General features: G+C 42.0%; 1 protein-coding gene across 2 annotated transcripts; it reads left to right on the top strand.

The window, feature by feature from the left end:
* The first annotated feature begins 267 nt into the window (after positions 1-267).
* On the top strand, positions 268-11,010 carry RBM24 (RNA binding motif protein 24). 2 transcript variants are annotated; one of them, XM_084224140.1, is made up of 5 exons: positions 268-692; positions 1,208-1,331; positions 2,431-2,485; positions 7,986-8,037; positions 8,904-9,195. In XM_084224140.1, the coding sequence occupies exons 1-5, from the start codon at positions 525-527 to the stop codon at positions 9,057-9,059; spliced, it is 555 nt and encodes a 184-aa protein (XP_084080266.1). In that variant the 5' UTR covers positions 268-524; the 3' UTR covers positions 9,060-9,195. The 2 variants fall into 2 exon arrangements, with proteins under 2 accessions (XP_084080266.1, XP_084080265.1); XM_084224139.1 differs by lacking the exon at positions 7,986-8,037 and having other exon boundaries at positions 8,904-11,010.
* Positions 11,011-11,919: the final 909 nt, after the last annotated feature.

The following is an 11,919-nucleotide window of genomic DNA, read 5'->3' as shown; positions in this document are numbered from 1 at the left end:
TCCAGCTGTTGCCAACAGCTGTGTGTCAGCCCCGGCCGCGCCGCGGCCGAGCGCGGGGTCCGCCCCGCCGCCGTCCCCGCCCCTGCGAGGAGGAGGAGGAGGAACCGAGAGTGACCGACCCGGTGGCTTTTAGGGGGGAGGCCACTCAGTTGTTAGAGCCCAGGCCGTGCACTCCTCTTCCAGCTGCTGTTTCTGCTCGTTTCCAGCACTACGGCCGCCAGGCTGGCTGCTGCCCGGCCTCCCCTCCTCCTTTTGCCGGTACCTACCTCAAAACCGCCCGAGGCTGCGAGGCTCCGCTCTTGAAGGAGGAGGAAGCTGGGGCTGCAAAGGCAGAAGGGAATTGCATTGTAGCTGGGTGGCGGGGGGAAAACGGGGGGCGGGGGAACAGAGGAGAGAGAAAAAAATTAAAAGGAAAAAAGGAGCGGGGCTGAGTCTGGAAGCGGGTCTCGCCGCCCAGGACCCGCACGCCCCGGCGGCCACGCGTGGGTGCAGATCGCGGCGCGGCGCGCAGGGCCGGGCTGAAGATGCACACGACGCAGAAGGACACCACTTACACCAAGATCTTCGTCGGGGGCTTGCCCTACCACACCACCGACTCCAGCCTGCGCAAGTACTTCGAGGTCTTCGGGGACATCGAGGAGGCGGTGGTCATCACCGACCGGCAGACGGGCAAGTCCCGGGGATACGGCTTTGTAAGTGCCGGGGCGCGGGGCAGGGCGGTGGGCGGCTGCGGGCGGGCATCGCGGGGAAACTTCCGCGGGGGCCGCTGTGAGAGCTTGGGGGCCGGGAGGGGCTACCGAGCGTCCGGCTTTTTGCTTTTCTCTCGCTTTTTTTTTTTTTTTTTTTTCCCTTTTATTTTTCTCTCTCCCTGCTGGGGAGTTTGGATAGAGGCGGGGGGGGGGGGATTACTGAATAAGGAGATTGAGGGGGGGAATTGCCCAATTCCTCGCACACCGCCGGCGCGCCTGTTGCTCGCTGATACGGCCGCTGCGGGGTTTATCTGCCGGCGGCCGAGCTCGGCCCGCGCCCTCCGCCCTGCGCCCGCCGCGGCTCCCGGCGCCCCGCTCCGCTCGGCGGGCGGGCCGGGGCCGGGGTCTGGCCGGGGGCCCCTCGGCGCCGCCCTTGGGTACGGCCGGGTCGCTGCTGTGGGCGGGAGGCTTCTCCTTCCCCGCGGAAAGGGATCTAATGCGCGGCATCGCCCGTTAAGGTCACCATGGCTGACAGAGCTGCTGCTGAAAGGGCTTGTAAGGACCCCAACCCCATCATCGATGGCAGGAAAGCCAACGTGAACCTGGCGTACCTGGGTGCCAAGCCGCGGATAATGCAGCCAGGTGAGGAAGCAGCTCTGAATGCCTTTTCTCTCCGTACCTCAGGTTTCTGAAGAGAGTAAAACTTCAAAAAAAGGTAGTGCTGCCCTCCACCTTCCTGAAGTACGCACACAGTTGGGCGTGCTTTGGTTTTGATGTTTAAATGCAGCATGTAGTAATTTTCTGGCTATTTTGCACATGTGCCTTATTTAAAAAACAAAAGCAATCAGAGATAAAATATCTGGAGTTCCCCAGGAAGACTTCCACAGCTCAAACACTTCATTGGTTATTCCTGCTGCTGGGAATGTGGTGGCGCTGACCATTTACAGTATCGTTGCAGGGTAAGATTGGCCTAGGAGTGAATCGCTTCCAATGTGTGCGGTCTTATTAACGCAAACAATATCTTAATACAAACTTCTCAAGCAAATGGGACCTATTATGCAGATTTTAAAATGAAATGGCTTTTCCTATGACCACATCTAAGACAGTCTGATGTCCTAGCCACTTCCCAGACTGCTGCTTTGCAGCAAGAGTGAGAGGAGCGTAGAGTGTGTGCGCATTTGTGCTCTAAAGGAGGTCATTCTGAATTCCCCCGTGTTTAGCCTGATCCACACTTGTGTGAGTAATGAAGTACCCACCAAGGAAAGACAGGGTTTATGCTAGGGTGTCTGGATAAAGAAATGAAGTTGGGATTTGACCCCCTGTGCTAAGCCCTGATGAGTAGGGGTGACATAAATTTTAAGTTTGTAGAAATGACACAAATAAACTGATGAATGGAAAGTACCATACAGTCATTCAGATGCTAAAGTTAGGGATCCAAATGGAGCACCAGGTAAAATGTGAATGAAAACCCTGTACTTGTTTAGAAAAAGTTTTTTTCCTAAACATCTCTAGGAAAGCGTGTGCTTTACTGGTTTAGGTTCTCTGTGTGTGTGTGTATGGAGTGATATATTTTGCTTTCTAATTTTTGGTAGTACAGCCTTTCAGCTGTTGTTACTGCAGGGTGTTAGTAAAGGCTCTTACTCTGCTTTTTTTTTTTTTTTTGTGTGTGTGTGTATATATAGAATAAATAAGTGGCCAAAAAAACACCCATACAGAGAATGTGATGTGTTTTTGTTGGTAGGTTTTGCCTTTGGTGTCCAGCAGCTTCATCCAGCTCTCATACAGAGGCCTTTCGGGTAAGTCTCAATGGGACCTCAAACAGGGGAGGAAAAAAAATCTTTTAAAAAAAAGAAAGAAAAAGTATGATCATTGAAGGCCTCTTGCAGTAGCATCCTTAAAGCTGGCCAGCAATGCTGAAGCTCTCAGATTTATAAATGTATACTCATAAATGCGCTCACCTTGTCGGTCATGTTCTAAATGCCGCAGCTGAGTCAAGTTGTGTGGGACGTGGCCCTTCCGACTAAGCAGTCCAGTCCCACATGACCCTATGATAAAACAAGGAGGTATGACTTGATGCAAGATTGCTGTGCCCCATTTCTCTTTTTTCAGCTTGACTCAATGTTATTTATCTCTTTCTAATCTGACAGGGATCGTTTACAGTTAAGATAACTGATCAGAAGGATATGATGATAAGAGGTGGAATAGTTCTGTTTGGAATTAAACTCTGTAACCAGTAGACTCAAACACAAACAAGCTAAAATGGTGATTAACGATGCATGTATGTTTTTTCATCTAGTCAATAGACCTCCGTGTGCTTTTTTTTTTATTTATTACAGTAATGAAGTGGTGTTGATAGCTAAACTGTGTGCTTTTATTTAATTGAAAGAGCTGTAGTGAAAGTTTTTTGGGGGGATCTTTTTTAATTTTGGTTTTGTTGTTGAGGAGTGACTTTGCCATGGGGAGCAAAGGGCCTTTTTTTTGTTCCTTGCTTTCAAGCTGTAGCCTGTGACTTTTTTAACCATATTTTGTAGTGAGTGCTAAATTGTGTGACTTCTTGATTTTTAAGTAAATCAACATATTGCTTGCATGTTCATAATTTTTGGGAGGTTTGTTCTTGGGAAGGGTGTGGAGCTCCTTATTAACGATGTGCGTCCATTTGGGCTTTCTAATTTGAGGGGTTTTTTTTCTTCAATCTGTCTTTAATATGTAGTGCATTTCTCCTGAATTTGAGTATAAACTATTCCTAAGTGGATCTAACTCCTGCTTTTTATAGGCATATCATGAGAAGGTGAAGTCTGCTTTAAGCTTTCCTCACTGTCACTTCACTAATGCACAGTGACTGAGAAACTCATTGCGAAATAATGCATTTTGCTAATTAATGCATAAGCTAACAATAAAGTAGGGAAAATGTGTCACAAATGTATTTTGTTTATTTGGTTAGAATGGCTTTAGAATATCATACTTATTAAGCAACAACAGCGTCTCCGCAATATGATTTGTCAGAATGGAAGGAAAAAATAGTTTCTATCCTGAAAACCACAGGAAAAAGTTTTTCCTGGAAACTTCGTGTAATTTTAAAAGAGCATGTTGATTCTTCTGAGAGTGGGGAGGCTGTAAAAATTTTTTGGTTTTTTTTTTTACCTTGTTATGATTATCCTCTACTGTATTTTGCTTGCTTTTTTGAAGTGTGAGATGACAGTGTGTATGCAGTGATCAGTTTATGATTCCTGTTCTAAGGTAGACAGGAGGTAGAACACCTCTTCTCCAGAGCTGTTAAAACACTTGTTGAAAAGGGAACTACTGAATTGTACGGGGATCAGCTGTGAAGAGACTGAGTATTTGCTGAGCACAACAGAAAAGGAGGATCTGTGGAAGTCCCTTGCTTAAAGGACTCAAATGTAGGAGTCTTTCTTGCTTTCCTTATCCAAAGCCAAGAATAGATGACATAAACCATGTTTAAGTCAGGGAAATCCTTCCAGCAAGCTGAATAAGGTTGGATTTCTAATGCATTGCACATAAATCTGAAAGAATGTTGGTCACAGAGTCACGTATATATGAAATTGGTAATTTTTCATTCATCCTTGGCTGTTGCATTTCTTTTACTATGTGTAAACAACAGAGATTACCAATCCTTCTTCCTCCTCAAAATTTCCAGTGACCCGTACCTTTATGTAAAGTGTGTAGTTCAGATTAAGGAGAACAGCATTCATTAGGATGAATGAACATGTTCATTCACTTCATTGACAGTAAGAGGGGATGTTTCATAGCTTATTTGAATCATCTTCTGGTGAACAGTTCACTTTTGCTGTGTGGTTTGCATTGAAATACATGGTCACCCTAAAGCCTTTTTTCTTCCTGTGCAGTAGCACTTTGGAAGTACACTTCCCTAATATGCTGTGTGAAACAGCCTGTAGTGGTGATTCAGTGCCAATACTCAGCTAATCCATACACAAAAGCTTCAGATGCTTTGTGGTTGAGTTTTGGGTTTTTTCCCTAAGAGTGCAAATTAGTGAGGTGCTGCCATATTTTGGTACGGTTAGCTGTGTTTTAGAATCACAGAATCATAGAATAGCTTCGGTTGGAAGGGACCTTACAGATCATGTTGTTCCAACCCCTGCCATGGACAAGGACAACTTTCCCTAGAATGTGTTGCTCAGAGCTCCATGCAGCCTGGCCTTGAACACTTTCAGAGACAGGGCATCCACAACATAAGGTTTCACATCTATCAAATAATAAACTTAAAATAATTTGATTATGTTACATTACTTTTACTGAGAAGATGCAGAAGTTCAATATTCTGACTTAAGTACAACACTTTTGTGGTGGAGGGAGACAGAAACTAGATTAGCTTCAACGCATGATGCATTTAAAATGCAAGGTATTTTTTTTATTCAGTGCTGCAGAACAACATTTCTTCTCTTACTGTTGGTGTGTTTCATAAAAAGGTGTTTGATCACAGGATTGGTTATTTATACAGCTTTGTTTTCAGGATTGTTTATTAAAAAATTATCTCTGAATTCAACAGGAATTTATGGAGGGGGAAGATGACTTTCCTTCCCAAGATAACTTTTCTTATTTTGCTGATGTAATTTTTACTTTATTATTGGTGGGAAAATTCAGGGTTATTCAGAGGTATTGCTGAAGGACATAACTGGTGTGGAGATTTTTTATTTTCTGTCTAAAACCTGTACTTATATCAAAATGAAAACATACCCACTGTTTTCAGTAAGACCAGAGTTAAATCCAAAGTTATTAAGCCCATTATCGAATGGTTAGCTGATACGACATGTTTGATATCTTCCAAGATTTAGGTAAATCTGCCTTTCTTAAGAGAGAAGGAAAAGCCCCCTCTTGAGTTTTTGATCAAAAGACCTTTATAATATTAGACTACAGATAGTCTGAAAAGAGGGAATGAAGCTGGAACAGTCAGAAGTTAGCCCGCTGTTACGTCCTCTTAGTGGTTATCAGATAAAAGAAAACATACTAAGGGTCTTGTATGTTTAATGTTTATGCAACCTATTTCTCTTAAAAGGAGAGCTGCTCATTGGTGAAAATCTACTCTTTAACTATGCTTACAAAAGCAAACAATGCCATGCAAGGGTCAAAGCAAAACATTTTGTTTAAAGTTAAATATCTAGTTTTTTGAGAATGTAATGCTGAGAGTTAAAGATGCACTACTCCTGCTGAATTTCTATATGCCGCAGCTCTCTGCATTAGTCTCAAAAGTCTTCTTTCTTTTGAAATTATCATTCACTTTATTGTTGCCTATAGGATTATTTTTGAGGTCTTTAAATCTTTTGTTATAACAACAAAGAAAGTCTTAAGGCACGTGGCAGGGATGTAGGTCATTGAATTTTGAGTATCTCAGAGCTACAGTTATTGCTAAAGTTAAATACGGCTTCTATTTTCCTTTATTGCAAAAGCATAAAACAGTAAATACACGTTCCAAAATAAAAACTACTGCCAGGAAAGAGTGCTTAAATCCTGTCAATTTCTCACACTATCACTCTGAAAAGTAAAGCAGCAGCTTTTATTTAAAATTAGGGATACTAAGGATTTCTAGTGTAACTGGGAATTGCTTTTTCAGCTTTTGACCTGGCAGAGCATGAAAAACAATTGGGTTCTGAATGGCTGAGATCTTCGTGTCCTGGCCTCTGCAGTAGGTAGAAATTTACTTTGGCCATATAAAGCCATTTTACTTGACTGAAAACAGTTGTAGCATGACAGATGATCAAAAATAGCCCCACTGCAGCTTATGCTGTCAATCATCATGTGTTAAATGGCATGGTGGAGAGGAGCCTGCACAGGGTTTATGTTTATTGTAGGGTAAGATGTGGCAAACAGATAATGTTTCATAACTTCACCACCTGTTAGTTTCTTGGCTTAAACAAACCAAGTCACAAGAGTTTAAGTAGAAGCACATGTATCTTTCTATCTTGTTCAAGGATATGGCCGAGTGTCCAAGTGTCTTCAGAAAATCTTAGTAACATCAGTTCAGGGCAACACAAGCAGCCTGATAAGCTTTCTTACTGTCTCTTCTGTTAGAATTAGTTTCTTCCATAAGTGCTGAATGTAAAGATTGCTTTGATGTGGTGTTAAATGGACTCTTCGTGATGCAAAAGAGGCTGTGACTTCAGATTTGTTTTTATACTTCTTTCCCTAAATGCTTAAGAAATATGGTGTAATGTTTATTAGAATTGTACTTCGTTGGTGACCAGTACAAAATGCTTGCTTACGCTCATCCATATGGAGAGCTCAGGTAATGATGTGTATTTAAATGCACAGAGCCAGCTTAAGTATGCTTCAAATGCACTTCTGGCTAATCACTTCATAAATTAGGTGAGTGTTAAAAACCCAACTTACAGTTTGGTTTTATGTTTTCTTTCCCTTCCCAATCCCTCCCTATTTGTCACTCTTTTTTTTTTCCCTTCCCACAATAGGAAATTAATTTCATTTACATGTTGGGTTTTTATGGTTGTGGTGTTCATGTCTTAAACATGGCAACTGAACATTTCTCTCTGCTAATACTCCTATTCAAGCAACTGAGCTCTTTTTTTTCTGAAAAGAAAACTAAGCTGTTTTAAAGTCTATCACTTATTTTAAACTACGTTTTGCTATAATTCCAGTTGACAGTGTCCCCTCTGATTGCAAATGTTTCCTTGTTGACCACTTAAGTACATCTTAAAGCTATTTTAAAAATGAAACAAAAAATCCCTCAACAAACCCTTTCCATGAAATCTTGAATTTGGAGAATAGAGGACACTTTATACTACAACAGTTATCATCTGTGCCTAAAGTGTGATCAAAGGTTGGTGCAGTCTTTAGAGGTGTCTATAAAGGTGAAGAAAGTTCAGTATGAAATAGCAGTGAATCTGTACAAGAAGTTTTTCATGCATGTATAGAGATTCACTGGCTGGGAATGAGTTGCATATATGAAGGACTTCTCTTTGGAAATCCAGATGCAAGACAGGGTAATGAATGTAAAATGAGAATTATACAGAGTATTTTTTTAAAATCATATTATATGATAACATCCAACCATGAGATTAACATGTATGTACACTTGTGTGCTAAGACAAGGATATGACCAGTTTTTACTAAAGGGCTAAGTAAACAAGCCAAGAAAGCAAATTATGTGACTAGGACAAGATGGGAAAGTGTTTATTCGTCTATTCAGAATGGTTCTTTCTTAAACTGTAAATTTGTGGTTTTTTTGCTTTTGTTAAGCACCAGATCTATTTAGACTTGATCTTATGCCCACCTCCCAAAAAACTCTATGCTGTATGTCTTGCATAGAAATAAACAAGCTGGCACAAAACAGGACATCAGTGACCTGATAATCAAACAGGTTTGACTCTTGTGTCCTTACGAACTTTTTATAAAAGTGTGATGCACATGTACTTAGGAGTCACTGTTATGGATTTTAATAGCATCTATGTAGCTTCCCCTCAATGGCCTCTTGTGACGGAGTGAGCTGCACTATCGTTCGTTTGGAAAGTGTGATTCTTGCTGTGTTTACCACACTTGTGAACTCTATTTAAACTCCTTTGTCGCCTGTGTTGGTTTTTTCTTATTTTTAATAAGGGTGACTGAGGTTGCAGAGAAATTAATGTGTGCTGAGTCTGCATAGCAACTTAAGTAGGGTTGCCACAATACGCTCTTAACACGCCTCCCTGGGAAGACTTGACATACAGTCAGAGTTCAATCATTTTGTTGCCTTATTGGCTGTTGTCGAGCTCATTATAGTGATGCTGTCAAACTGCTCAGTTACTAATAATAAAAGTATGGCAGGAAGTAATTTTACTAAGAGTCAAATAATTTAACAGAGAAGAGGGGTAATAAAAATGACTTACAGGCGATTTGAAAAACAAGTACTGCGATTTTCCAGATGGAATAATCAAGCTTAGTCCTTCAGAGCTGTCTTAAAACAGACATCAGTAATGCTGGTCCTTCTAAAGATTTGAATGGCCTTATAGATATTGTCTTCAAGGAACAGTGAACACCCAAACTTAACTCAGCTACAACGCTGTGCTTTGGAGCGATGCATCTCTTCGGGCCAGTGAAGTGATAATTGGTCCATTGAGTCAAGTTATTGTGGCAACCCTATGCACATAACAACAACTAAATTGAGTTTGTTTTAGTTCGGAGTATGGATATGACACTTAGGCTCTGCCTCATGTACCAACTCTAACTCCCTCTCCCATCTTTCAACAGGATACCTGCTCACTATGTCTATCCACAGGCTTTTGTGCAGCCCGGAGTGGTAATTCCCCACGTGCAGCCCGCAGCGGCCGCTGCTTCCACCACGCCCTACATCGACTACACCGGAGCGGCGTACGCGCAGTACTCGGCGGCGGCGGCCGCCTATGAGCAGTACCCGTACGCCGCCTCGCCGGCTGCCGCCGCCGGCTACGTGGCAGCCGGGGGCTACGGCTACGCCGTGCAGCAGCCCCTGACCGCAGCAGCGCCCGGCACAGCCGCGGCAGCCGCGGCGGCTTTCGGCCAGTACCAGCCCCAACAGCTGCAGACAGACCGCATGCAATAGCAGATGGACTCCCGAAGGAAGCTCGCGAGCTCTCTCTTCCTCTTCTTGGCCTTCCAGTATAAGTAGTTAACAGAGACAATTCGTAGTAACTAAGGAGCTTTAAGGAAAGCGATGCTATTGCGAAACTAAAGATTTTTATTCCACTGTCTTCATACAGTATGCATCCAAATCTTGTTGTTAGAGGGGGAGGGTAGTGCGGCATGTCTAGTTTCAAGTATCAAGCCAGAAGAAAATGGGGGGAAAATACTGTACTGTCATGAAAGAGTGGCAGGAGTAGCAATGGGACTTCATATTTTCAAACAAACAAAAAAGAACCAAAAAAAGCAAAGATGTACTTTCTACAGTATCAGGGAAGCAAAACTGCCTTTTATAAGTAAGAAAATGGTATCTGAAAAGTTTGAACCAGGGAAAAAACTTGAGTCAGCAATATGTAACCTTTATCCATTTAAGAGGAAACGAGCTTAAAGCACTGATTGTCCTTTCTAGCTTTCAGAAGTTGTCTTTGTGAGACAGGACCTTGTCACTGTCTCACTGACGGGCGCCGAACAACCCAAGGAAGATGGCCGGCTAGTAAGATGGCGGACAGGCACCAAAGTTATTTTCTTCTCTGTCCTCTGGATGAGTGGAACTATGGAGCAAGTGATGTGGAAGTAAGGGGTGCAACAGCTGTAGAGACAATCAATAACACAGACAGTTCTGGACAGAACACATCACTCGTGCTCATGTGATGAGCTTGTCACATCCTAATCCCTCGCCCCATCCCGTTTCACTTTTGGGAAACTTTAACTGCTGGTGTCAGCTATTCTGATTCTAAAATAGGATCAGCCCTTTACTACAACAGCCTTCTCTTTCTATTTATTGCATCTATTCGTAACTTGTGAATAAAGGCAGGAAGAAGCCTAATGAATTAAAACCTTTTAAGAACTGTTTTAAGGGAATTTTCTTTTCTGAAACCATTTGTACAATTTTAATATCTCTTTCAGGATTATATTTAAAGTATTTATTAGCAAACATACAATACACAAGGCAACTTTTTGTTACCAAGACTGCAGTTCCTGAAGGGTTAATGGTATGTGATTTATACTGTGCCTTAATTGTTATGCTATTTAAAAAAAATATTTATTTTGAAAGTTTTACTATGCTGCGCTCTAAAGAAAGCGACTTTAGATGTGACACTGTAAAATTATGTATTCATCTCATGGTATAAATTATTTAGTAGGCTTAGATGTAGCATATTAAATATTAACCTAATTAACTAAGGATGTTGACTTGGATTTATTTAAATTCAGTATGTGCACTGTATGAGGGTACTCTTAAAATTAACACTTTTTTAGGTTTTTACATAAAATATTGCTAGTTCATACTTTTTCCCTCTACTAGTTATTCATGTAGACCTCTCAAATACATTAGTGCCGTTTTCTCACTCATCTGTATGTAGACTGACTATTTTTCCCTTTGCTAGAAAATGCTGCTTTACATTGTCCTGTGAAACTACAATACTTGCAATTTTTATTCTTGACCGAAATGGAATTTAATATTTTACACTGTATTGGATTTTTTTATACTTGAACAATTTCATACAAGGGAAGACAGGATAGCATTTTTATGGACTTTATCCAATGTCACTGGATTTATTTGAAGTATTCTGAATACTAGCCAGTGTTACAATGTAGACATGACTCTCCTGTGCATATTATTTATTCAGTATGTATATTGCTTTACAACATTTCAGATCTCTTAAATCTATTCACTCATATTAAAACAATAAAAAAATGTTGTCTTATCCTGTCTAGTGTTGTTCTTGCCCAAATTGTCCTAGACCTTGTTTAGTTAAAACTAGAGGGGAAATCTTTTATATAGTTTTCCTGGTCTGTGGGGTGAATAGCAGCATGTACACTGACTTCAAATATGCAGATTGATGGGAACTGTATTACATGAGGAGATGGTGTTGAGGAGATGGAGAAGATCCATTCTGAGGTTTGTCATAAAGTAATTCAGAATGGAAGGGACTTTGGAAGGTCTGAGGTCCTTTATGTCTTTGTCCACTCAGGTCTTTAAAAATCCCCATGTGGGGATCTATTCCACTACCTAATAATTCCTGTTGTGTCTTTTTTTTTCCCTCCCTTCTATCTAACCAGCACCTCCCCTGCTTGTTACAGCCCTAGTCTCTCATTGTTTGGCAGAAAGCCCAGCCCTATCTTCTTGGTAATCTTCTCTTAGGAACTGAAAATTGCTGTTCTCTTCCATAGGCTGAACAAACCCCAATGCCTCACCCTCTCCTCACAATTCTCATACTTCAACCTCCAGCCATCCTGCTGACCCTTCAGTGGAGTTGTTCAATTCTGCCAGCAGCTGTCATGTACTGGGAGCCTCTAGACTGGACCCACTATGCCAGCTGTGGTCTAACAAGTGCTGAGTAAAACAGAATAATCAATCTGCCATCTGTGCTCCCGTTGATAGAGTTTGATGCACTTTCACTGCTGCCAGAGTTTACCACTGACTCCTGTGCAGCCTGCCCCAAGCCTCCCACGTCCTTTATAGCAAAGCACCTAACCAAGCTGTGGGGGTTAGTCCACCTGAGGTAAGGACTGCTCTATTTGTCCTGACCAAACTTCATGATGTTCCTGCTGGCCTAGTCCTCTGGCAAGTATAGATCCCCCTGAATGGCAGGCCTGATCTCTAGCA

Source organism: Fringilla coelebs, assembly GCF_963513975.1.
Source record: "Fringilla coelebs genome assembly, chromosome: 1".
Classification (NCBI taxonomy): domain Eukaryota; kingdom Metazoa; phylum Chordata; class Aves; order Passeriformes; family Fringillidae; genus Fringilla; species Fringilla coelebs.
Note: the sequence above shows the minus strand (reverse complement) of the source record. Positions and strands in the feature narration are given on the sequence as shown.